Genomic DNA, 26980 nt, shown 5'->3' on the forward strand with positions numbered 1-26980 from the left:
CACAAGAACGGAGGCACTCTTACGTAGGTAACGTGTGTGTGTGTGTGTGTGTGTGTGTGTGTGTGTGTGTGTGTGTGTGTGTGTGTGTGTGTGTGTGTGTGTGTGTGTGCACTTGCTTGGGTGTGTATAGTTGAATTAATGGTTTTATTGCTCTCTGTTTGTGTTTGTGTTCTCAAACTTGGTGATCGCTGTAGGGAAAACAGGAAGGCAAACAACTTTTGTCCGTGTGTGTGTGTGTGTGTGTGTGTGTGTGTGTGTGTGTGTGTGTGTGTGCATACTGGGAATACATGTATTAAAAATATTAATTGTACTCCAGTTGAAGCCAAAGATATGTGACCTTTGGTTTCCAAAAGGGTCTGGAAATTTTTAGACAACCAGACTTGCATGTTTAGAGCGCTAAAAAAAGTGTCCACGCAGAAAGAAATTCGCAGAAACGTGGTGACTAGAGACCAGAGAAATTCAACGACATCAGTGACTTCAATCTAATATGCTATCAGGGCAATGTGAAGTGGGAAGGTTCCAAATACAGACCGTATGTATAGACGACTGACATAAGTACTGTGACATCACCCACTGGCTTCTGAAGTTCTGTTTTGAAGCCTCGAGATGACTGCTTCCACCCGAACCATGTTGGAAAAGCTAAGATGAGACAAAGAAGTGTCGATCTGACTGTAAAAGCCAACACTCATTGGCTAATGACTCGTGATTGACAAGTCATAAGTGAGCATGTGGTTTTATAACACAGATAATACTATTTTATAACATTGTATGACCAAGATTGATAAAACAGTACCTCATTTTTTTTATTTAATATAACCCCTAATAAATGACTGAACCCTTCAACTCAGCAGTTTGTCTATGAGATTCAATTCAATATTATTTATTTCATGAAAAATCACAACAACAAAATCACAACAAAAATCAATGCAAAGGCCCTACAATTTTAGAGAGAAACCCCAACTATCAAACCGCCTATGAGCAAGCACTTGGTGACAGTGGAAAAGAAAAACTCCCTTTTAATAGGAAGAAATTTCGGCATAACCTGGCTCAGGGAGGGGCCACCATCTGCTCAAACCATTTGGGGGTGAGGGGAAAAGATGTGATGTTATTTTCCCATGAACTGCTATAGGACAACAAGTCTTTGTTCAACTAAAGTTATCACCATAGTGTGGCAGGTTTTTAGGCACAACTGCATTGACTTAATTTTTTTGACCTGGAAGTTATGTCCACGTTTGATACTCCCTGTGGTTCTAAGAAAAACTTGTGTCAACTTTGAGTTGGATGATATGGCAGGCTGATGAATCCAGAAGGTTACCAAGGCAAGCTGAGCCTAGAATGTTGTTGGTGACCAAACCTAAGCAACAAAATGATGTGCAATGAAAAAATAGCTTCCTGTGTGGACACCCTTTTACTTTCATTTTTAGTGTCTCCTATCCTCTTTTTACATTTTTCTGATTCTCTTTTTTGCACATTTTATGCACCAGTTGTTTAAGTTATTCATTCAGCGTTTTTTATTTACTCATGGTTAAAAATCTGTAATTATTCATATTTGACTTTTGTAACCCCTGACCTTTCTTGTTTTATTTGCACTTGCCTTTAAAATACATCATAATGTAAAAAACATGTCTGTAAAAGCTCCTCAAGAATAACTTAAGTAATTTTTAAAATAATCTAATCTAATGGGATTATCAGATAAACAACTGCAGTCAATACATGCAAAACTACCGTCATTTGTATCAGCTTCAGCTGTCCTTGGTGACATTTACCAGGAATTAGCACGTCATGGAAATGAAAAGGTAACTTCAAAGATGAAGACAATGGCCATTGACTCTGTTTCCTTTTATCTGGAAGCACCAGTTTAGTCTCTGTCTCAATCAATTCCTGTTTTACCAAAAATAATTGGAAACTGTGATAACTGCCCCCCTGTGTGATAACTCACATTATCACATATTTGTACACATATTGTTTCATAAGTGGCCTTCAGTATTTGAGTACCTATTCTGGCAGGGTATTAACCTGTCTCACCTCTCACTTCTGGTTAAAGCTGCCCGACGGCGGGCAGGAAATCAGAGCACCGAACTTCATGTTACAGGAAGCCATGGAAAGATAACACACATATACAAATAAACCTATTGTGTGTCAGTAGTTATTTTAGAGCAGAATATTTATACCACTGTTTATGTGCGAACTTGTTTCTATAGTGCACCTTTTGGAGGAATTACAATAAAATGTATGTCAGTAATCATCACACAAAATGAGACGACTAGAATTGATATACTTATATTATTTAATCTTTACAACAACTTAAAATACAGATAATAAAAATTACATAGTAAGTTCAATCTCTGCAATAGTCTTAATTTTGTTTACCAAAAATAGTATATATTTCAACTTTAAACTCTGACTTTAGCAGTTTTTTTTATGGAGAAGGGTAATTTATTCCAAAGTTTTAAGGTGCAATGTGTAAAGTTTTTTTTGTTCTTGTGTTTTAACATTCAGAATAACTTCATATCTTTGATTAGCATAACCATGAACGAGGGTAACAAAAGTTTCATGTGATGGAGCAGTTTTTCTTATCATTATACAGCTACATGAGTGGTAAAGATAAACAATCCACCCTTACTGGAACATTTAACTATTTTATTCTACACATTTCATTAAAATGTTTGTCAGTGTGGATAGTGTAGGATAGATCGGGGTGACTGCATAGACTTTGAGTCTTTTCTGAAGGACCTTACTAAGTTATTATTATACTTATTCAAAGTTGGAGTAGATAAGGACACATTTTCTTTTCTATTGTTAAAAATATTTTTTTCCCACTAATCTGATTTATAAAAATTGTTTTTTAGATGGCTATGCTCATAAATGTTGGTCAAAACTTTACTTTGTAAGTAAAGTTTGCACTATTAGTTGAGCTAATAGCAGAGCAAATATATTTGACACACAGGTTTCTAACTTAAGTTGTTGGTTACTGCAAAAAGGAGACTTTCAGTTTTTCCGAGATGGCGTTAAAAATTATTTTTCTCATTTCTGACACAACTTAAGGTCAATATCTGTATTGACCTTAAGTTGTTAATATCCTAAATTGTAGGATTATCTTCATATAGAAAAATTACAAACATTACATTTTCCATTTTCTATATCTGTTTCAGGGTCCAAGAAGAAGACAAAGGTCATCAAAAACAATCCTAACCCTGTGTGGAATGAGGTAAGTCCCCCATTAAGCCACAAATTCATCAACCCATCATCTGTTAAAGTTCCTAAGTGTGTGATAATGCAATGTCAAATATTAAGTATATTTTAATTATTAATGTGAGAACAAGTTATAACCTAATTTAAAAGTAAGGCATTGCTTGGTAAAGGACTCAAAGTGGAAAATGCAGGATGAGTCCTCCTCTTGCATACAGTCCTGGAGTCCTCATCAAAGTGAAGCATCCATAGATTCATATAGAAACTCAAAATACAGACAAAAATAGTTGAAAACAAAAAAAGATCTAGTAAAGATATAAAGATAATGTTTTATTTGTTAGAATGGCAGCAGCCTTGCAATTTAGGTAAGTCTGTTGTTATGGTACATTAATCTACCATTGGGTCCTAACAATGCTAGTTTTGACTGCTTCTTTATTCATATCTGGTCGCAACATCAGGCCGCTCAAAGTGAGTAAAATAATTTGCTACCTGAAAGTTAGATCTGACTTGGAAATTTGTAATAATTAACATAACTGCTTAAGATAGAAATTTGCTGTATGTAGTCAGCAATTTGCAATTAACGTGAAAGTTAACATTAGCTAACGTTAGTCAGAAAAAAAAACCTGTTTGATTTTACTTACACAAGCCTGTATGAATGATGTTTTGGGAATTGAAATCAACCCTGAATTGGCTTTCCCCTGGGTTAGCTTACCACCTATCTAGCATACCCTAAAAACACATTCAGTGCATTTAGTAAGTTTGCAACATTACGAGCTGGTGAAATTGTGACAACATCTCTGTATGAGCAAAATAACCAGACAAAAAAATTATTTGCAATTTGCAAGTACTTCACAAATATAATGCAATAAAGGTGCAGTAAGGATATTACAAAATATCATCATTAAAATGTTCTGCCTTAATGATCCCATTTTCACTCTTTTTTTTTTAAACATTTCTTTCCTTTGTGTCCGTCAGGGTTTTGAGTGGGATCTGAAGGGGATTCCTCTGGACTCTGGAGCTGAGATTCACTGTGTTGTTAAAGATCATGAGAAAATGGGGAGAAACAGGTACTCTGTGCTATGCTAATTATATGCATTCAGATGTGGCATCAAAACACTGAAGAAATATACAAAATGACCCTGAAAAAACTTCTTTAAGTAGTTTTCCTTTTATAGGCAGGCAAGTGTCTCAGATGGTGACAGATCTTATCATTAGAGATTTCCAAAAAAAGAGGCATAATTGTTTTAAACAAGAAAAATAGATCAAACCCATAAATGAAACTGAAGAGTAAAAGGGAAAGGTCTGTTTTAAACTCCAAACGGGCTATATTTACTTTTAATCTCTCATCACTGGCAGCTGTTTGTAAATCATTTTAAACCTTGTCCTGGCCAACAGACAGATAAAGAGGCGATATGTACAAATCACCCCTGGGATAATAAATTTAGGATTGTCATACTATGTTTGACTAGATGGAGCTGCACATTGTCACAGTAGAGATGTGGCCAGAGGACCCCTCAGTGGGTTATTTTTGGATTACTTCACTCAATCAAGATGTCACACCAGTCAGAGTTCTTTCAGAAGGGAAGGGGCAGGAACCAAAGAATCAGGTCTTCCCCTCATTGTGGTATTTATTCTGCCAAATTCCCACCCATTCACTCTCTGTTGTGCTGAAAGATGAATGGATCCATAAATCAGCCACTCAAATTACAGTGGAACTTGACTGTGTCTCAGCTCTCAGCATAAATCCATTATCGTTGGACTAAGTATTTGTTTTCTAAGGAGCTTCAAGAAAAGCGATTGGTCGTCTTTAAGTTTCCTGAAGACGTTTCACCTGTCATCTGAGAAGCTTCTTCAGTTACCCACTACTGATCATGTGCCTCACCACATGAGCAAAAGTGTGAAAAAAGGCATGGGTCATGAGTTTTCCAATGAAACCATTGTGAGACCTTGCTACACCCTATCATGTGACTTAATGAGATCACCTAAAGCAAGATGGGATTGGGGGTTGAGGCGCCTGTGGAAGGGATCTCAAAACCGCGTTGTAGGTGGCAGACCACCTCCTCTAATCAAAGATGGTCATTCACAGTGGGGATAGATAGCCTCTTGAGGGACAACTCCCACTAGAGTTTAAATGCCATTTGGTTTTAGAACTGAAGGAGTTTCTCAGATGAGACATGAAACATCTTCAAGAAACTTAAAGAAGTCAAGTCGCTTTTTGTTTCATAGCTGGATAGAGTACCATGACCTGGATGACTGAGAACTTACACAGCATTTTTTTTTTTTTTTTGTCGGTGATTTTCTGTTCACCTGGACTTAATGTGTGAAGTGCATATTTGTCATTTTGAGGTGTATTTGCTTTACCATGTTCCTTTGATCTCTCTAGGCGTTACAACTTTGCTTGACAATGTTGTACAGTAACAAAAATAACCACCAAGGTTGGGGAATAAATGTTGTAAGATGTCAGAAAATGACTGTGAATGGGGAAACAGGGAAACTAAGAGTTTATCAGAGACTAGGCACAGGTGCAACACCGTTAGGGTCATGTGGTAAGAGCTGTAATTCAGTCCTTGAAGTCTATAACAGATGGATATCACCAAATACTGGGTTTCCTTCTTTGAGAGGCTTTGCATAATGCATCTCATTATTGGAGACTTTGATAATGGCATGCATGCCTCCTCAAGAGTGTTCATGCTATGGCCAGATGTTGGGAAGAGGTTTTTTTGTTTTGTTTTTTTAACGAAGGAATGAATTTTGGGATCATCAGCTTTTCTTGGTTGTTGCTGAGCTGGTTAGTGCATTCCTAATTTTTAAGAATTTACCAGTCCTAAAGTTTTCTCTCTCTTTCTGATATGTTTATTTGATTTTTTTCAGCCCAATGGTGGCTGACATATTAATGTTGTCATTTCTTTGATTCTCATACTGGGACTTCCAGGGAAAATGTACTTGGGATCAACTCCAGCTGTAAATAACACAGTTGTGTTTAAGATCCATCTCTGTGTTTCTGGTGTGTGTCTCTTTCAGGTTTCTGGGGGAGTGTCGGCTAGGTCTTAGAGATGTGCTCAACTCTCCCAATTTCGCCGCCACCTTCACCGTCTCCTTGCTGGACACCAAGAGGAACAACACAGGGGTGAGCACACGGAACTGCACTGACTGATTAATCTGCAGCCTAACTGCGTCACAAGTCAATTATAAATGACTCCAAGTTTCCTCTTTTGAGCTTAAAATAAAGTGAGCAACATTTCTGAATCATAGTTGATTTGTTATTTCCTTCTTTGGGATCCTTAATAAAAAAAAAAAAAAAGAAGAATCAGAAACACAAAAATGTCTCTCCACAACAAATAAAATGAACTATAAATAACTGCAATTGATTTTATTAGATGGGTTCTTTGCTAATCTGCTGACTAAGGCTGATCAGGGCTGTAATGTCAAGAAAAATGGTCAACAGGTGGTTAGTGGGTGGGTCTTGGACTTGATGAGGCACTGATGTGTTCACGTGCTGCTGGGGAAATCCAACATGGATTTTCCGTTTATATTTCTTGTACTTTTTTTGTTGGAAAATATGAACTCATGAGCTCAAAATTAGGCAAAGGTCTTGCTGGAAGCAAGAGATGTTCTTTATGTTTTTCATCTTTTTCCGTTTTTTTCCAAGTGTGTGAGCATTACTATTTATCTTATATCAGCAAGGTTATGTCAAATTTAATTAACTCTAGTAAGCACTGGTACCACACTGCAAGAAAGTCCTAGCTTGCATGTTCTCTCCGTTCTGCATGTATTCTCTGAGGGTCCTTATGGCAGCTGGGATATTGTATTCTAGGTGTTTTTTTGTTTTTTTTATTGTCATTAAAAAGACACCTAGAATACAGTATCTATTACTGGCTAGTATTACTGGAGCCTTTTTCTTTTTTTAAATTAAAAAAAAACCCACTTCTAATTATGAGAAACCTTCAGCAGCTGATGGTTATTCAGTGATGAAATGCTTGATTTCCTTTTTCCTCTAATTATGCAACACTGCTCTATGGAGACCCACATTGACATAATACAGGTGTAGCCTAGAAAACCAGTCATCACAGCTACTGGTCTAACCCAACACCAACTAAAATAAAATTGTTCAGTAGTTTTAGTTTCCAAAAGAGCTCAAACTCAAATTGGTCTTTTAGTTGAAGATGCAGAAGTATAAGATCTGGGCACGCACACACATGCACGCACACACCTTGGCAGCCAAACCTATAGCAGCAAATGAAACACTGTTCTCTTCCCCATCCTTGCTTACTGAAGCCAAAACAAAGTCTTCCTGTCACTGTCAGACTGGACCTGATTGATGCCACATACATGTGCGCACACCCACACCCACACTGTATGCTATGTACAATGTGTGATTTATCAGGTTTTTTCTTCATTAGTCATAGAAAGCAAACTCTGTTACAAACAAAAATAAAACTAATATTGTTTCTTCAAAGATTTCTTGATGCATCTGCCCTTACAACTGTTTGCTTCCACAAACAAAATCTTACACAGATTCAGTGAGATAGAGCCAAGAAATCAAGAAAAACATGTCAAGATATTCACATTCTTAACATCTACTCCACAGAAACTGTAGTCTGACCAGAGTTGGACACGCCGAGTCTGATGAGTTTGTTTACAGAAACATAACAGCTTATCACTTAAGCTGCTTTTTCCTGTTGAAGGAAACAGTAGAAGCCACCCCTGCTACCACAGGGTAACTCATCTTGATTACAGTGTGCAGGAAACAGGTCTTTTCTGGTGGTGGTGGTGGTGGTGAGGTTAAATGCCACTTTGAGTTTGGGTAGAGAACCATAAGTGAAGAATGGTGGGCTCGTCCAGGATTTAAACCAGGGACAAATTGCACTTTAAACTTGAACCAGACCAGTGAAACGGTTCTTTCTGCCAGTGTGCAGAAGTTTAACTACATATTTAATCCCTGAGATATCTTATATACAAAAGTGAAGTACTATTTCAACTGAAGGAAAGTCAGCACAACTCTTTGAGCTTAAACTAAACTACAGAAATCTATAATTGAATTACTTTGGTGAAATACAAATGGCTACAGGGGAGGTCTTCATCAGTAGGAAAAGTTGTAGCTTATACAAATAAACTATACAATTACACAATTAAAAGTCCAAATATTATATTCTCCTTTGCATTTTCCGAAAGCGATCCAGTGTCCCAGACTGGAATCTTTGCCAGGCCAAGTCATGTTTGACACCCCTGCCCTAGACCAATGAGCCACATATTTTATGCATAATTTGTGCTGAGGTGTATGATGAAGTGAAATTCTCTAAGTTTAATTATCCCAACTTGTAGGGCACAAAAAACCCCAAAACAAATAAAACTGCTAAAAAGTGCTAAAAAAATAATTGCAGTTCCTCAAAAGGCCTGTAGAGGCACTAAATAGAAGTCACGACTTCCTGTCTTAAAAGCTTAAACTTAACAGCATTAATCACAGCCTGGTTTAAATAACTGTTTTGGCCTCGTTGGATAGTTTCCACCACCAAAACAACTGAACACAGAGGGAAATGCTTTTATAACTCAGTCTTGCATCAGTTTTAGTAAATCTGAAGGTAGGGTGGCAAACTCTGTCTCTAGGCCTAACCCGGATGATACAGATGAATAGCATGGGTAGCATAAAGGCCACTGCAGTTAAGTTACTTATTAAGTGCCATCCGCTGACCTGCTCTTCCATCATCTTTTACTGTACTTTCTCCAGAGACGTATACAAGTGTCCTATGCATTCACTTCCTCTTTGCCTTCTTATGTATGATTAGTTCCAGCTGAGTGTGCACCTGTTCGCCCTCCTCTCGTTATCCTGCCTGTGTATTTAAGTCCTCCGTCCTCAGGCCACAACAACAAACAGAGGACCGTTTGTTGTTGTGGCCTCCACATTTGCTGTGTGTTCTTGCGTAAGCACCATGTTCTCTAGCCATGTCATGAAATGTTGAGTGCAAGATTTTTAGTTCTAGTTTATCTTTTCTTTGTTTTCTTTCAGCGTTCATATACCTAGTTTTAGTTTGTGTTCTCCAGCAATAAAGCTGCCACCTTTAGTTAAGCATTTTGTCTCCAAGCCCTGCGTTTGGGTCCTACATTCTGCCTGCCACACAGCCAAACATGACAGATCTTCTACAAGTTGTGTTTTCTGCCTCCCATAGGCCACGCTGACCCTGCAAGTTTCCTACCTTCCTCCTCCGGGATCGGCTCCGATGTTTCAGCCTCCTCCCCAGCTGGACCCTCAGCCTCATAACAATCCTAGTGTGGAGCTGGACACGGTCACAAGTAACCTCAGCGTGTCATATAGTGAAACAATAATTGCAGTGGTGTGAAAAAGTGTTTACCCCTTTCGAGATGCTGTGTTACTTTTACAGCAGATGTAATGACACACACACACACACACACACACACACACACACACACACACACACACACACACACACACATATATATATTTTGGTCAGCTGACCACTCCTGGGGGGTCACCACTGTTTCAAGTTTTCTCCATTTGTGGGTAATGTCTCTCACTTTGGTTCACTTGAGTCCCAAAGCTATAGAAATGCTTTGTAACCTTTTCCAGACTGCGCGATCTCAACACCTTCATTTAGAAACTGAACTGCATTTTGTATTTACTTATTATCTTTATCAAATATTTAAACTTATCTGATGATCTGACACATTTATGTGTAAAACAAAAACATACAAAGACCCTGGAAGAGTGCAAACACTTTTTCACACCACTCTATGTTTTTTTCCCCTTCTTCTGTTTCCATTTGCCCAACCCAGTGTCTCCATTTTGTTAGTTTACCCCAAGATTTATTTCCTGGGACTACTTTCTGTGCAGTGATCTCTCTGGATACTTTGGGCGAGGAGGATACAGAGAGTATGATGATGCTTGAGCCCACAGAGGACCAGGGAGCAGACGATGGACGCTCCATGGTGATAATTGGTCCTCAGGGGCCCCCGGGCCAGGAATCCCCCACCGCCCAGACGCCCAAGCGTTCACCGCCATCCTACCACACCCAAGGAGGGCTGAGGAAGAGGAGGAGAGGAGCCAGCAGTCAGCCCAAACAGCTACCCAACAAACCACAGGATCTACAGGTTAGTTACGATACTTAAAAAAGACACATTAAAGGAATACTTACACTCCATACATGTTGCTGTCCACACGTGTCCTCTTCCAGATTCGTGTGCGGGTCATTGAGGGACGACAGTTGCCGGGCATCAACATTAAACCTGTTGTTAAGATAGCAGTTGCCGGGCAGTCCAAGAGGACCCGAATCAGAAAGGGGAACAACCCAGTCTTTGATGAGGTGAGTAAATGTTTTTGCTGCTTTTTATTCTAACTTTACATGTTACTTTTTACTCAAACTTCAACTTGCATTTATTTCCCTCCACAGACTTTCTTCCTGAACTTCTTCGAGACACCCTCAGACTTGTTTGACGAACCCATTTTCATCACTGTGAGTGTGACGTTTTTCTCTCTCTTTTTTTTTTATTTGTTTACCTTGAATAAATCCAGCGTGTGGGAGAAATTCAACACTATCAGCGTTTCTTATTTTTATCAGAGTTATAATCGTTCTCTTTTTCAGGTATGTGACTCTCGTTCGCTTAGAACTGACGCCGTGATAGGTGAATTCAAGGTAAGAGCTTTAACTTGAGTCTATGATTTCTATGAATATTGGACTGCGGTGTACTGTGATAAATTAGGAGGGGGGGCACGTGTGCTTTGGAAATTAGAAGAACTCAAACATCTGTCTCTGTGTTCTGTTTTCCACAGATGGATGTGGGCACCATCTACAATGAGCACAGTGAGTATATGGTTGTTTGATTTAAACATTTTTAGGTGTATTTGCTTGAAAAAGTTTAAACAAAGATCTAAATGCTAAACTGTAAATTATGTCAGATTGATCAGTCTGATGACATTTTTCATTTACTTAGCTTTTAGCCATTTAGTCAGGCAGCTAGCATTCTCACCTCACCTCACAGCAAAAGGGTTCCTGGGCTTATTCCCTGACTTTTTCCCTTGTGTTAGCTGGGAAAGGCTCCAGCATCCCTATGACCCTGATTTGGATACGTGGTTATGAAAAAGGATGAGTGAAGAGCTGTTCTCACACATTGGCACTGCTGCTGTTCTACACAGCAACCTGGCAAATGAAAACTTGACAAATGTTAAAATGGTCTTTAACCTGCCAGGTCCAAAGACTTTGTGATGTCAGATTGAGTCAGGGTGCAAATGCAGTTAACTGTCCAGTGTATTCAACACTAGCAAGTCAGAGTCTTGTGTGCTGCCTACTGCCTGTGTCCATTTAGCTAAACCACATTAGTATTTCCAGGTATGAAAATGTTTCTGAACCATTAGATGATGCCACCCACCGGTTTTCTGAACCACTTTTTGAACCCTCTGTGGTAATTGTTTTTGCTGCTGCCACTTTGTTTTTTGGACCAGAAATAATGATATCTGGATAAGAAGTTGGAGTGCGAAGTTATCAGCTAAAGCTAGCAAGCTTGGATGGACAGCTGTATTCATAGACCTCACAAGCTGTAACATCTCACTTTAAAGGGTCCAGCAAACATTTATACAAGTGTTAAGAGAACAAAAAGCAAAACAAAACATATTTGAATGTATTATCATTGACTGTCAGGGCAGTCAAAATTAAAATATTTGAAGATATATTCATATCAGTGATACTGATGTGTTAAAATCCATTAAGTCTGTCAAACAATGATGCTTACAGCTAAATAGGAATCCAGGGTGATGATTGTATATAATATTTAGAAAATCAAGATCACTTTTTGGTCCATGCCAATCAGAAAGCTAAGGTTTTTTGTTAAATGCTCCATGGGTTGCAGCTTGGTGTCATTATGTCTGGCTTTGTGTGAGAAAGGATAACTGTGAAAAGTTTCTCCTGACGTGTGTCAAAGCTGCTTTTGTTTATCCTGAATTTACAAGCTTCTGGCTTTAAACCTCTCTCTTCCTCCCCTCTTTTCAGGGCACTGCTTCTTGAGGAAGTGGCTTCTGCTTTGTGACCCTGACGACCTCTCTGCTGGGGTCAAAGGCTACCTGAAGGTCAGCTTGTTTGTCTTAGCAGCTGGAGATGAGCCACCGGTGAGTTTCATACTCTTTTACAAAATAGTCCTAGAAGGCTATGAGGTCAATCAAGTAACATGAGTTGTTCTATTTTTACATGGTTGTGCTTTTCTGTGCAACTCATTATCACAAGTGAGTATTTGTACTTTAATGTGATTGCAGGCTGATAAACGTGAGTGTGTGGAGGATAAAGAGGATATAGAATCAAACCTGTTGAGGCCTGCAGGTCTGTCTTTGAGAGGAGCCTCGTTCAACCTGAGGATCTTCAGAGCTGAAGACCTGCCACAGAGTGAGTCTCTGTTGTTAATAGAATAACAACAGAGAAAAAAAGAGCTTGAAAAAAAAAATGTATAAAGATTCCTAATATGCTTCTCTGTCTGAAGTGGACGATGCCTTCATGGATGGGATGAGGCAGATTCTTGGCTTTGATAGCAACAGGAAGAATCTGGTGGATCCTCTGGTGGAGATTCACTTTGCTGGCAAAACGGTGCATATGACTCTATAGAAGTTAATTACATTGATAAAATGATTGTTAGTCAACAACCAAATAAAATAAAACTGGAAAGCAAATACGTTTTTAGTTAATAAAAACAAATGTGGATTGTCTTGTTTTTCGTTGTCAGATTTGCACTAAGACTTTGGAAAAGAATGCCAATCCACAGTGGAACCAGCGCCTGGCCATGCCAGTCAGAGTAAGAAATAAAGACAGACTATTCTTGTGCCAAGAAGTTGTATTTTCATTGTCACTAGAAAGTACATGTTTTTTTTTCTTTCTTCTTCCCAGTTTCCTTCCATGTGTGAGAAGATGAGGATCAGAATTCTGGACTGGTGATTTTCAGCTAAAATCTCCCTTTCTCACATTTGTTCATCAAACTTTGCATCATTATCAATATTATTTTGACCTCTTTAAAAGATGGGACTGTTGTGGAGACCCACACCAAAAAATAGGGGTGGGCAGTTAATTTCCCACATGAGGAATTGGGACTGTTGTGCAGTGCCACACCAATAAGCTGAACTCAGTTGTGCTCAGTACTAACTTTATCTCTTTATAAGTCCTAGTATTTCATGTAGAAATAGAAACATTAATTATCCCACCACGCCCTAGTGTATAAGATACATTTTGACCTATGTCATTTTGACCTATGCGCTTTGCATCCTTCTATGGCTTTCTCATTTTAGGGATAGAGCCAGTCACAACGACGTTATCGGCACCACCCACCTCTGTATGTCCAAGATCTCCGCCCCCGGAGGAGAGATAGATGGTGAGTAACAAGTTGCAACCAGTCTGAACTAGACTCTACCAGATCAGATTAGGCTGGTTCAGGCTGGATTTAAACTGCACCAAAGTGTTGAAACTTGCCTGGTTTGATTACTGACATCCAGTGATAATCACACTGTTTGAAGCGTTTAACATCACATTCAGCTCTGCCTGAAAGCAGTTAGCATTAGCTTGGGGAAAATGCCCAACCTGTTTTAGAGATATTTTCAGCGAGGTTTCAGCTGATCATACAGGTCAAAATAAGGTTTTTGTCAACTTTAACGTCAACTTACTATAAAAAACTATAAAAACCTTAGTTCTGTCTTCTATTTATATAAATATGTGTAATTTGAGCGGTTTAAACATGAGTGAAACAGCACTGTCTACACTGACAGCCTGCAGCCTGCTTCATTTTGTTTCATGGATTATCTTTGTGCTAGTTATTACCAAACAGACCTGCAGTGGTTGCTGCGGTAAAGTTTCTGGGCAGGTGTATGACAGACTACAGTGAAGTTCTACACCCTACAGGGTAAAAGTGAACACAGTACTATAGATCAAACACTGAGCTTTATTCGGTTTATTTTTTTTAACACGTCAGCTCAGGAAATGACCCAGTTTGATTGGTGTGGTTGATACTCCCTGCAAACACTTAAGTTATTAACTTAGTACCCTCAGGAGCTGCAGCCTGAATCAGTAGATGCATCTGTTAGACTTTAAACAACTTCTGCCACGGTGTGTGTGTTGTTACACCATTTGCTCACACGTTTACTTGAACAATTAGACGTGATAACTGTTTGTCTCAGGTGCTGCTGTCTGTGTTCACAACAGACTTTTCCACTCTCTCTGATAAAATTTTTGCTAACCTTGTTGACTGTGTGCTTGGACAGCAGTTCTACTGGATAAGTTGTTTTTGAATAAGCAAAACCATCCTTACAAGTGGTGCATATTATAGGATTTCCCTTCCCACTTTGTTGTGCACACAACACAATCAGTATTACTGACACTTTTAAAACTGAGATTTTGACTGTGTTGAAGGAATGCCTTCAAGTGTGTGCAGCTTTGAAATACACCACTTTAACTGAATGCATCACTTTATAGTTTATGGGTTTGCTAGTGTGTTAGTTTTCACCAGGATCTCATAAACATGTCTTTACTGTTGTGGTGACTTCCAAATGTGCACATCTCAGTTAATGTCTTTGTTTTAGCGTTTGAAAACTTGAAGTGTAAAGTTTTGAAACACAGAATGAATCAGAATCAGAATAAGAATGGGTTTATTGCCAGATGTTGAGGTTTACAACATTAGGAAATTGCTGCGGTGCTTCAGTGCAGACAATAAGAATTAAAGTGCTATGTAGAAAGAAAGAAAGATATGTGCATGAGATATACATGAGATATATACATGAGAATAAGAATTATGAGTGCTACGTAGAAAGATATATACATGAGTGCAGGTGGTGATCAGTGCCAAACATATATACATGAGAATAAGAATTATGAGTGCTACGTAGAAAGAACCTGTGGTTTGTGCATAAAATGCATGGATGTTTCTTCAGTGGCATGTATGAAGACTAACTCGGTAATGTTTGTGTGGGAAACACTGACACTGCTTGAGTTTTCAGTCTTTGATGCCCCCAGCTGCAAAAAAAGAGAAGGTGCATGAGCTTTGGTCACTGCTTGTGGTAAATGTAATTTCTTCTTTGTCTGGAATACGTGAATAATAATGAGCCATTTTAACCAGACCATGATAAGGAAACACCAGAAAAGTAATAGAACATTCCTCACCAACCGGCCTCAATCAGCCCGACTCCCACCTCTCCCCTCCACTGTCACTCAGCATCGGATCACCCCAGGGCTGTGTTCTCAGCCCCCTACTATACGCCTTGTACACATGTGACTGTACACCAACCCACCCAACAAACGTCATCGTCAAGTATGATGATTACACCACTGTTGGTTGGGCTCATCTCTGAAGGAGATGAGACAGTGTACAGAACAGAGGTAGAGAACTTGTCCTGCTGGGACTGTATGCTTCTCTGAGCCATGGTCTGAGTAACCTTCATCACTCAGGCCACTCACATACAGACTTTATACTCAGATCAAGTATTTTTGCACTACTTCCAAGCACTTTGCAACATGTTCTCTAAAGTGTTTTATATACATTTCTCTTGTCTTGTGTATATCCCCGTATATATTTCTCATCTTTGCTATTAATTCCTGCAGTCTACCATTTATATTTATTATTTAATGTGGCGCACCCACAATTTCATTGTACATGTACATTGACAATAAAGGGCTATTATGTTCTATTCTATTTTATTCTATTGTATCAGTGCAGTAAGCTGTGTCACTGTGCCAGAAGTATTGCAGTACTCAAGAAAACTCTGTTGTATTCTATGGTGCTGCAAAAAAGACCCTTTTTCATCCACTACATCCCTCATTACACCTGGTTTGAAAAAACAAAACAAGTTGGCAAGAATAAAAATGTTTAACTTTAGGCTTCGAAAGAGGACTTAACGATCCATGGTGGCTGTGTACATCTTTAATAACCACCCATGGTTAAAAGTGATTCACTCACCTTCATGTTTTTCATCAGCTCTTTTCCTCCTTTCTTTAACTTTTGTTGCCAATAACTGTGAGTGATTTCCTGTTTCATGTTGTAAGGCCATCAACCAGATTTCCCTCCAAATCTGACTCACACATAGTGTTGATGCTGCTTCTGGCAGCAAGGGTCTAACTTTATCAGCATTGTTTATGTGGTAAAAATAACAATAATCAGGGACAAAAATATTTAATCTTTCATAGACTTTCTAAAGTTTTTCTAAAAGTATTTTATATTAAGTACCTTTTTCTGCCATTACTCGGTTGCCCACCTTGTTTAAAGTCATGTACTTCAAACAAGCTAAGCTGAAGTGTTTTGCATGTCGTGTTTGGGCTTTGAGTTTGAGTGGCGTTCAAAACACATCTGTTTCCTCTTGTTCTGTGATTCTGAACCATCCTTCCTTTCTACGCATTCAGATGACTTGACTCCACGGAGCGTCCACTCTGGCAGTACGTCCACCCTCCTCTCTGTACTGTAACGCTTTTGTGTGCAAGAGTTGGGCAGTCATTTGCACTGTCTCACTTCACTGTTGTGATGTTCTCTTCTCTAAACTCAAATCTCCTTCAATCATGGTTAAATTTTGGAGAAATCTAGAAAATATCTAATCACTGCAATTGTATTTAATCATACCTGCTTGATTCTAATCATAGTTCTGCATCTTAACCCCTCCATAATAAAACATTATGTCCTTTTTGTCCCCACAGTGGATGACAGTCTTGGTTTCCTGCCAACGTTTGGTCCATGTTTTGTAAACCTATACGGCAGCCCCAGAGAGTTCACCGCCTTCAATGACCCCCATGAGGCTCTTAACTTGGGAAAAGTAACCTATTTATCTTTGTTAATGCGTTCATGATCTCCATGGCTAGTTTCAAGTCCTTTTGAATTCTATATCATGTTCATTTTGTAAACTATGGACCCATTTGGAGCACAAAAAGGAGAATTAGGCAGAGAATTAGCCTGCTTTTGTGCAGGCCCAGTCTGTATCAGATGAGCACACAGTGTCCTTTGGTTTTAAAATATCAAGATGTTGTTGGATCAGAACATTCAGCTCAATGCTTCATTAGGAATGGTATCACATGTTTTACAGTACAGTACAGGCTGTGGAGGTGTATTTGTTTAAAGGTTATCCATGGTTATCTACACAGACTGGGTTTGTAATGACAAACTGTGACAGTGCCAGCGTCTGTCCCTTTTTTCTGTCCGTCAGGGGGAGGGCGTGGCATACCGAGGCCGGGTTTTACTGGAACTTACCACGAAACTGGTGGACAAGCCAGAGCAAAAAACTGAAGACATACCCTCAGATGATCTTTTGGTGGTGGAGGTGAGAGATTAGGACCTGATTCCAGATAGAAAGATGGATAATTAGACAGATACACTGATCCCTCTTTTCCCCGCCCCTCGCCATCATACAGAAGTTTCTCAGGAAGAGGAAGTTCTCGCTCTTCGTTGCATTTTACTCGGCCACGCTCCTCCAGGACGTCGACGACGCCATCCAGTTTGAAGTCAGCATCGGCAACTACGGCAACAAGTTCGACTACACCTGCCTTCCTCTGGCCTCCACTACTCAGTTTAGCAGGGCAGTGTTTGACGGTGAGTCAGAGGTCAAAGGTCAGGCTGGAACCGGTGTGACATTCAGAAGGATAATATTCAAAATATAACTTTATGTACTAATATAAGAAAATTTAAACATTTTCAAGATCCCGACGTGTCAAAAAATGGTTGCCACTACAGACGCGTACTAAAGCCTGTGGTGATGCACTTGGCACCCCAGTGTAGTTGGCGTACGTTAAAAGTTTTTGCCATCCAGACGAGTGTAGTCAACTTCTCATTTGAAACTTTGTTTTCCTCAGTTTTCACTTGCTGGCTAGGTATAGCCATGAAAAACATCAATGCTAAACATATTACACTTACCCCGTGTGTATAAATATGACGCCTTTGCAATCTTCCATATGAGACAGATTAAGATGCCAATACACACCTTATGTTTATCTGTGAGATACCAACAACTCAGAGTATTTGACACTCAGGGAACTAAAGAGGACTGAAATCTTGAGCTGTTGGGTAGTTTATGTCTGCTATACACCTAAATGTGTGTGCAGAAAAGCAAGAGAAATGTTCAAATGTAACAAAGTGGTACACTTGAGCAGTAAATGAGTGAAAATAATAATAACAATTACGCATAAATAAATGATATACAGCATATGTAGTGAACAAAGAACTATGTTTCAGGTAGTATGTATTAGTTCTCAAATCATAAAGTCAAATATAGTTTACAGAGGATGATTGGTGTTCAATGATCAGTATCAGATTTCGATGGATCTGCAGTTCAGATGATTAAAAATGTGTATTTTTATAACGCAGATAAATTTCATGCAGATTGTGATTTAAAAACTATGATTTAATTGTTTTTACAGCACTGTCTCTATTCTTGCTGCCTATGTAAATGTGTGTGTGTGCATATGTTTCAGGTTGCCACTATTACTACCTCCCATGGGGAAATGTTAAGCCGGTGGTTGTTCTCTCTTCTGAGTGGGAGGACATCAAGCCAAGGATCGAGGCTCTCAACATGTTGCTGGCCATCACAGACAGGCTGGTGTGTGCCCGAATGTGTCTTCATCTGTACTTGTTACAACTAAATCGAGTTGAAGATTTAAATACTTTATTTTTTATGCAAATATTTAAACATGAAAATAATAGTTGTTTTATGTTATTTTTATCTAAAATTACATAAAAAAAAATCAGTGTTAATAATTTAACTCAAAGCTCCCTGGAGTCGGTTGTTAAATTTGTATGCTGAGCTTTAACTGAGTGAACGGGTTTGTCTGTCCAGGAGGCGAACCTGCAGAGGGTGCAGCTGGCAGTAAAGGCTGGCGGTGATCTGGAGGAGGTGGAGCTCAGAGTGGTGGAGTTGTTGGACCAGCTTATCAGTGACTGCAGGTAAACTCAGTGTTATTTAAACTTATTGTGGTCCACTTATTCCCAAGTGTTCATATGTGCTTCATTGCAGGGAGGGAAATCCAGGGAAGTTTTTATTTGTTAATGTGTCATTAAGACTTTGCTGGAAAAAATAGTTAAATTCCTTTAACGACAGATTTTTGCTGGTTAAATTATAGAGTAATTAAAATGATCTCTATCCAGGGAACTGACTCAGTTTAAGTGAGTTCATGTAGCTGCATCAGCCTCAATACATAATATTGAGCTAAGCAGCAATCATCTCTGGAGCATTAAAAGTACATTAATTATTTTTAGTGACAATAATCTTTGTTCTTTGTTTTAAAAAAAAATATTTATCAACCAGCACGTGCTGCACTCATCATTAGCCCCGTGACTTCTCACTGGTTAACTCTTCATTTCCTGCCATGTTTGCTTCCCGTCTTTTTCGCTCTCTTTTCCCAGTGATGAGCTGCCCTCACTCGATCAGTGGCAGTGTGCAACGCCTCTGGATCGCTCGCTGAGGCACGTTCGTACCCTCCACCTGCAGCAGATCGCCGCGGCGGCGCTGGCTCTCAAACACGGCCCGGAGACTGAGCTCTCCACGATGCTGGAGCAGGCTGAGGACTGGGCCAACAGGCTGAGGACCATGACTGAAGAGGTGCGTTTAAATAAACTGCTACAGTTTGAGTCAGAAGCTCTTGATATCTGGTGGGTGAAAGTGAGCACAGGAAATAAAAATAAATAAATTGAGTCATTTTTAAGCAAACGTCATATAAGTTTTCCCTTTTCTTGGCCTTCCTATAATGAATTCAAGTATTAATTTTAAATGTTATTCAAGGTGATGAGCTTTGAAAAAAAACAAGCTGACCAACCATTTCCTCTCTGAAAGTTTATCTGGCCTAGAGATGGATGCATAGACACATTCCATAAACTATTATTCATTTAAATTATCCTTTAATGAGAAAACTCGTTACCACTAATTTCTCTCTCTCTTCCTTTACGTCAATCTTCCAGCCCCAGAACAGCCTTCCAGACATCGTGATATGGATGTTGCAGGGTGACCGCAGGGTAGCGTACCACCGCATCCCAGCACACACCGTCATCTTCTCCCAGCAGCACTGTGGGAAACACTGCGGTCAGCTGCAGACTGTCTTTCTTAAGGTGCACACTCACAGTCGAGTAACATCAGAGGACATTACACCTCTTACGTTAATCAGCTTCTTGACACAAAGTGTGACTCACCGTTTGTATGTGTTTGCTGTGCAGTGTCCACAGGGCAGTGGAGGAGAAGCCAAACTTCCCGGTCAGTTGAGGGTTAAAGTTTGGTTTGGATTGGCTGCTGATGTCAAACACTTCAATGAATATGCTGAAGGAAAACTGTCTGTCTTTGCCGAGGCGGTAAGAAGTCGACAGAACTAGAATGAAGTCTCAAAAAGAAGTCTTTAAATATTAGCAATGATCCCAGCCTGCCTCTTTCTCTCTGTCTGTAGTATGAGAACCAGACACGGCTCGCCCTGGTGGGCAGCTGGGGAACTACAGGTTTAACCTACCCCAAGTATAGCGACATCACCGGGAGAGTTAAATTGCCCAAAGAGAGTTTCAAACCCTCGCCTGGCTGGTCCTGGGCTGGAGACTGGTACATCAGCCCCGAGAGGACGTGAGTCTGTTCCTTTAACCTTTCACACTCTCATTATTCTGTGATTAACAGTTTCAAACTCTGGGCTTTGTTGTGTGCTGAAGCTGTTGGAAAGAACATGGGAATTTTGTGGCTTTAACTGATTTTTTTTAGAGGCACATTTTTAGGTTTAATTTATCCACTAAGATTAACATATTTGCTCCAGATATCAACAAATGGACAGGCTGGAACCCATCAGTCAGTTTTATACATTAAGATGGAGACACTTATACATGTTAGGAAATATATATATTTACAACACTTATGGATTTAGTCTGTGGATTTACTTATTTTCACAGGTGCAGCCCTGAACTTTTCTAGACATTATAATATATAAACGGACTGAACCAGACTATTTCCTGGTGTATGCTACACGTGTGAAAGGAAAGCTATGGCAAATATCTTGATGTGATTCTTTCCAAAATTTTCAGAGGCTCTCTTGTGAAATTTATATAATTATCTTGAATCGAAGCAGGGTCAAAAGTGTTCATACGGACTCAAATATACGTACAGTTGCCTAAATCTTTGATTAAGTGGCGCTAAAGGTTCTGGCTGAAGGTCTTAACCTGACAACTTCAAGGTCTATTAAATCACGGTTGGTGATTGAGTGGCAACTGGTAGTTTCTCTTGTCAGCATAGAAAGGATTTGTTTGACAGCACTTACTGGATTGACTGATACTTGAAACGATAAAGTCCGAGCAACTCGGATCAAATAAGGAGAACTCTAGATTCCACAAGTTTGGAAGGTCTGTTTCCATTTCTTAACAGCTACAGATTAATAGACTGTCATTTCAAACAATTCAACACAAGTTAATCAGATGTATAATGACTTTGCTAAGGTCTGGAAGAAGACCCTAACTGTCACAATCAGATGAAAGGAAATTTGTTAGGATGTTTGGGAACAACCCAGAAACGACCAAGGCTCAAGCCTGCCATGAACTGAAAACTTCTGAAACACCAGCATCTCTGTCCACAGTGAAGTGAACTTTAAAATCAACACTTTCAAGCTCAACCTGAAATTTGCAGCTGCCCACATGGACAAGCTTAAATACCTCAAGGAGAAAGGTTTTATGATGAGACGAGACAAAAATTGAGCTATTTGGCCACAATGATAAGAGGGATATTGGAGGATTAGAACATTGCATCAGTTGTCAAGCATGGTGGTGGTGCATCATGCTCTGTGGCTGTTTTGCTTCCAGCGGTACTGCTACATTGCACAAAGTGGGTGGAATAATGAAGGGAGAGGACTACCTCCAAATTCTTCAACTTCACCTCAAATCAACAGTTTGTTGGTTGAAACGTGAACACAGTTGGGTGTTCCAACAAACCAGTGATCACAAACATGCTTCAAAGCTGCGTCTGGAATGGATGAAGCAATCTCATGTTAAGCTTCTGGAATTGCCGTCCCCATAGCCTGACCTCAACCCTATTGAATATTTTTGGAGTTAGCTTAAAAGTTGGGTCCATGTCAGGAAAGCAACCAGTTTAAATGAACTCTACAGTTACTGCCAAGAAAAGTATCCAAATATTCAACCAGAATTGTGCCAGAAGCTTGTTGACGGCTAACAAAAACATCTGGTTGTGCTAATGAACATTTAACTAAATATTAGAGTGTGTGGGGGGTAAATCTGTATACTTTTGACCATGTGTAGATTAGAGAAATCCAAAATTAGAAGTCCAAAATTACCCCAACATTCATGCCTCCGATGATGGATGTAAGCTTCTGACCACAACTGTAGTTGTTTAGCAGTGAGTTAAATGTGGCAAATGAAAATATTTAAACATGAAGGTCATTTGTAAATGAATGTGTATGTATCTGTTGCTTTGTGCTGTTAATACTTCAGACTCCTGTTTGATGTGGATGCCGGTCACATGACCTTCACAGAGGAAGTGTTTGAAAACCAGATGAGGCTACCAGGTGGCCAGTGGATCGGCATGCAGGAAGGATACACGGATGTGGTATGTATAAGTGCTTATGTAACATATTTTGGCTTCAGTCATCGCAGTAAATCTAAGCAAGTGTGTCTTTGTCAGAACGGGGAGAAGGCGGTGCCAAAGGACGAGATTGAGTGTCCACCAGGTTGGGTATGGGAGGAGGTGGAGTGGAGTGAGGATCTCAACAGGGCTGTGGATGATCAAGGTACACACAGGCACACAATAATACCACTTTCAACAATAGAGAGTAAATTAAAACTAATAAGTCCTTTTCTGTGTGTTCAGGCTGGGAGTACGGCATCACCATTCCCCCAGACCGGCGTCCCAAGTCGTGGGTGCCGGCAGAGAAGATGTACCACACCAACCGACGAAGACGATGGATACGGATGAGGCGACGAGACCAGCAGAAGATGGATGCTCTGAGAAAGGTAGCAGAAGAGAAGGAAATGAGTTTGAACAAAATATACTTCATTCACTGTTTTTTCTGACATATTAAATATCGGCGCTTCAACAAAGCCAAAAGCAGGACAAATGAGTCTGCAATGAACAAAGCGGTGACACTTTATAACAAGGGCATGATAAATACAGTTTCAATGTGTGTATTTGCATAACTTCGGGTGTTTTCAGGAAAAGAGATGCAAAATATACTGTAAGCAGTTTTAAGTTCAGCGTAATTTTATGGTAACTTTGCAACAAACCCAACACAATTTCTCCGTCTGACATCAGAAATAAACTGCCCATCGGAGCGTGGGCTGTATTATGTTGATGTACATGATGATGTTCTATTATTCACTCTGAGTCGTGGGCCATATTCTGAAGCATTACCAGCTAATTTTGAGGTGTTGCATGAATGATTGTCAAATAATCCCATAAACAATACATATTGGTCTCTGGAATTCTTATTTCCTATTTCTTCATGCTGCATATTGTAAATTCCTCAAGTGTTTTTTTTTCTTGTTTTCTAGGAAGAAATTAAGAAGAAATTATGTTCTTTACTTTTCTCACTCTGGGATTATGATACATTCTGTAACACAGAAGATATCCTACTTTACATCCCATTCTTTTTAGGTCACGGATCCGTGTATCCCCATCATGTCTGCCCATCCTAAGAAATCCGGTGATGTGAAGAAGGCAACCATGATAATAGTCAGAGGAACATTAAAGTCTTAAAGTTTCCATCAGTTTGATGGCTTATTTTATTCCACACACTGTATGTTTTATTTTATTTTATTTTTTTTGTTTATCGTTTGAGAAGATATATTTGACCAAAATATCATGTCAGTAAGGATTTGCTGGCCTGATTTGATGTATAAAGAAAGGAGCTGATGAAGACAAGTGAAAAAATGATGTTAGTCAAAAATGTGGATTAATAGTTTTTCCTAAATTGAATTTTAAAATAAAAATGTAATTACAAAATTAAGTCATGAACAGCTGAAGTTCCCCATAGTAACCACTAGATGGTGGCCAAGCTCCACAAATGAATTTAGGAAAGTTTGCTTTGAGCGTCTCTTCTGCCCTCATGTTTTTATTTTTGGGGAAAAGCTGATTTAAGTTTATGTTCGTGTTCACAGCAGCGTCCAGACGAGGCGGAGAGGGAGGGCTGGGAGTACGCCTCGCTTTTTGGCTGGAGGTTCCACCTCAAGCCCAGGAAGACGGACAGCTTCAGGAGGCGCAGGTGGAGGCGCCGCATGGAGCCGCTGGAGAAGACAGGACCGGCAGCCATCTTTGCCCTTGAGTGTTCTCTGGTGAGGAAGTGCCCCAAATTATGTAGACACCTAAACAATATATAACCCAGGTGTTTTGATTTCACATGTTCAAAACTGCTAATCCTCCTCTGAAAAGTCCTACCCTGAATTTTTGATGGCTGCCTGCAGGCATGTGTTGTTTACCACCACAGGAACTATCAGCTGATTTTTGGATGGTCTCACCTGTAGGAATTCTTTCAGGATTTTTCTCATAGGAAAAATGAAGTGTCTGGACTAAGTTCTCCTGAAAACATTTGATTGGTTAAACTCTTTAAGGTCAACCACATAGTGCCATTTTTAAGAAACAAAGACAACGTCACACAGACCAAATGAAGAACAGTAGAAACAGACTGATGAGGCGCAGGCTGAGACCTGAAGTGAGCTAGAAAGAAAAAACAAAGTGGCTATCACCCAGACCTGGAGAGCCAATACAGAATGAGAACTCAACAGGGTCAGAAACAGAAAAAAAAGGTAAATACTCGCATAAGACTGGAAATCCAGGGGTCAAACCTCCAGTCTCCTGATTAGCACATGACCTGCTCCACCTCCTGCTGCAAAATCAAATTCATCCAGTCCAAATTCTGGGTAATTTATCCCTTAATTGGCCTGGCTTTGTGCTTTATCACTGGTATTTGGCGACATACTTGAAGATGGGCTTAAGTGGACAAAATCATCAAAAATGGTACAGATAAAATAAAATAAAGTGATTTGACCTGTCATTATTTGTGCAGTAAAAGTAACACAGTCTTTTATTTTGAAGGCCACACAGAAAGAAAGTGCTTGTAAAAGGTTTTGTTTCTGTTCTGCTCCTCTCCTCCGACCCTTCCTCCACAGAGCAGTATAGAGGACAAGAATGAAGACAAGTCAGTTACGACCACGTTTGGAGTCAACAGGCCTACCATTTCCTGTTTCTTTGAGCGTAAGGCAGCTTCCTTTTTCCTCCCTTTCTTTCCCGTCCCTGTTTTTGTGTGTATAATGATGTGTGTACATATCTGTGTCTGTGTGTGCATTTGTATATATGCAGGTGGCACTCGATACCATCTGCGGTGCTATCTGTATCAAGCCAGAGACCTGCTGCCCATGGACAAAGACAGCTTCTCAGGTACTGAAGACAATGTTGGAACTGCTGCATCATCTGGCAGCCAAAGTTGACCCCAAATCATTTTTTCCAGCAGTTTTGATGATTTTATTTTGTTAGACACCTTTAATGTTGTTTTCCCCCTTTATTCCAATCCAGACGCCAAATTACCGTATATTCAGTGTTTATTACATAAGATGGATTTTCTTCCGTCCCTCCAGAAAGAAATTAGGGTTGTGGTGATTATCGGAGTGTTATGTTTACATATACAGGACAAAAGTTAAAGGCAGTAAAAGTGATGGTGCTTTTAAAAACATACAAAGTGCAAAATTATCCCAAACTGCATTATCTGTAGGATGCCTTCATCTTTCTGTGTCTTAGAAATAGATTTTTCCTGACTCTGGGTGCATAAACACACAAGACAGAACATGGCCTGCAGCTGCAAATATAACTACAACATGAAGCAAAACCTGGAACAATGAAACTCCATCTGTGAATAGGATCGAAAGATCAAAACACAAGGATAGTTACAACAATGCACAACTAAAGAAAAAAAGAAACTTAATTGTGTCCAAGGCCATGACAGGCTCATTGTTGAGGGAGGGTGGATTGTTTCCACTCACTTGCTACTTCATATCAAGTAGCAGCCTGTTTCTGCCACTAAAAAAGACAAAACAACAAGTATCCATAACTCGAAATTTCGAGTTATTTTCTCGAAATTTTTAGTTAATAAGTCGAAATTTCGAGAAAATAAGTCGAAATTTCGAGATCCTTTTTTTCTTTTTTCTTTTTTTTTGTGGCGGAAACGAGCTTCCATACTAAGAGAGAGAATAATAAACTTGCATTTAACATGTCTCTGCTGCCCCCATGTGGCCGAAAACATATGTTCATAAGTTAAAACATCACTATTGACAAGTGTCTTTTCACGCTTTGTCATTGCTAACAATCCTTTGACTTTTCAAATAAATAAATAAAGTCTTTAAATGCACCGCAGCAGGCGAACCTTACGGGACATGAAGAAAAAGAAGCTTTGATATGAAGCACCGAGTTGTGTATGTGCAGCTGGTGTTACTGCACTGCAGAGGGAAGCAGCGCAGAAAACAGGCGCACAGAATGAGAGAGCAAAGCACACGCGCAAAACAACATGTTTTTCTTCCATTCAGAGAGGTCACGGTAACTGCGACTGCTGCGAGCCTGTGTTAATCAGAAACCCACCGCAGACTCACATATAAAAACAGAGCTCTCAGAGAACAGACGAATGGATGGACGGACAGATGGAGGGGGAGAGCGATGATAGATGGGAGGTTGGTTAAAGACAGGGTTAGAGAGAAAGAAGCTCAGAGAGCATCCTGGCCACAGACTGACATGATGAATCGCTATCACTCTCATTCACTCGGTCTCCTTAGCACGCACACACACACACAATGTAATGGATGAGAAGAGTTGATGGATGGGCTTCACTTGTGCGTTAAT

General features: G+C 39.7%; 1 protein-coding gene across 10 annotated transcripts in view; it reads left to right on the forward strand.

Annotated features, from left to right (window-relative positions):
- Positions 1 to 26980, forward strand: part of dysf (dysferlin, limb girdle muscular dystrophy 2B (autosomal recessive)) — a 108551-nt gene that overhangs the window by 12359 nt on the left and 69212 nt on the right. For 5 of the 10 annotated variants that reach the window (XM_080298550.1, XM_080298544.1, XM_080298545.1 and 2 more), the window contains exons 2-31: positions 3153 to 3208; positions 4165 to 4256; positions 6211 to 6316; positions 9354 to 9477; positions 10037 to 10293; positions 10377 to 10505; positions 10593 to 10655; positions 10785 to 10835; positions 10973 to 11003; positions 12186 to 12301; positions 12446 to 12572; positions 12667 to 12770; positions 12907 to 12975; positions 13068 to 13111; positions 13463 to 13545; positions 16845 to 16960; positions 17348 to 17461; positions 17553 to 17730; positions 18609 to 18733; positions 18971 to 19077; positions 19537 to 19732; positions 20089 to 20235; positions 20341 to 20472; positions 20565 to 20731; positions 22594 to 22708; positions 22784 to 22889; positions 22970 to 23112; positions 24256 to 24429; positions 25264 to 25348; positions 25454 to 25531. In XM_080298550.1, coding sequence (XP_080154676.1) covers positions 3153 to 3208; positions 4165 to 4256; positions 6211 to 6316; positions 9354 to 9477; positions 10037 to 10293; positions 10377 to 10505; positions 10593 to 10655; positions 10785 to 10835; positions 10973 to 11003; positions 12186 to 12301; positions 12446 to 12572; positions 12667 to 12770; positions 12907 to 12975; positions 13068 to 13111; positions 13463 to 13545; positions 16845 to 16960; positions 17348 to 17461; positions 17553 to 17730; positions 18609 to 18733; positions 18971 to 19077; positions 19537 to 19732; positions 20089 to 20235; positions 20341 to 20472; positions 20565 to 20731; positions 22594 to 22708; positions 22784 to 22889; positions 22970 to 23112; positions 24256 to 24429; positions 25264 to 25348; positions 25454 to 25531 — 3435 coding nt within the window. Of the gene's footprint in view, positions 1 to 3152; positions 3209 to 4164; positions 4257 to 6210; positions 6317 to 9353; positions 9478 to 10036; positions 10294 to 10376; positions 10506 to 10592; positions 10836 to 10972; positions 11004 to 12185; positions 12302 to 12445; positions 12573 to 12666; positions 12771 to 12906; positions 12976 to 13067; positions 13112 to 13462; positions 13546 to 16556; positions 16590 to 16844; positions 16961 to 17347; positions 17462 to 17552; positions 17731 to 18608; positions 18734 to 18970; positions 19078 to 19536; positions 19733 to 20088; positions 20236 to 20340; positions 20473 to 20564; positions 20732 to 22593; positions 22709 to 22783; positions 22890 to 22969; positions 23113 to 24255; positions 24430 to 25263; positions 25349 to 25453; positions 25532 to 26980 lie in introns of all 10 variants that reach the window. The other 5 variants (XM_026162776.2, XM_080298547.1, XM_080298543.1 and 2 more) reach the window with 2 other exon arrangements.

This window comes from Astatotilapia calliptera, chromosome 3 (genome assembly GCF_964374335.1).
Source record: "Astatotilapia calliptera chromosome 3, fAstCal68.1, whole genome shotgun sequence".
In the NCBI taxonomy this organism is placed as follows: domain Eukaryota; kingdom Metazoa; phylum Chordata; class Actinopteri; order Cichliformes; family Cichlidae; genus Astatotilapia; species Astatotilapia calliptera.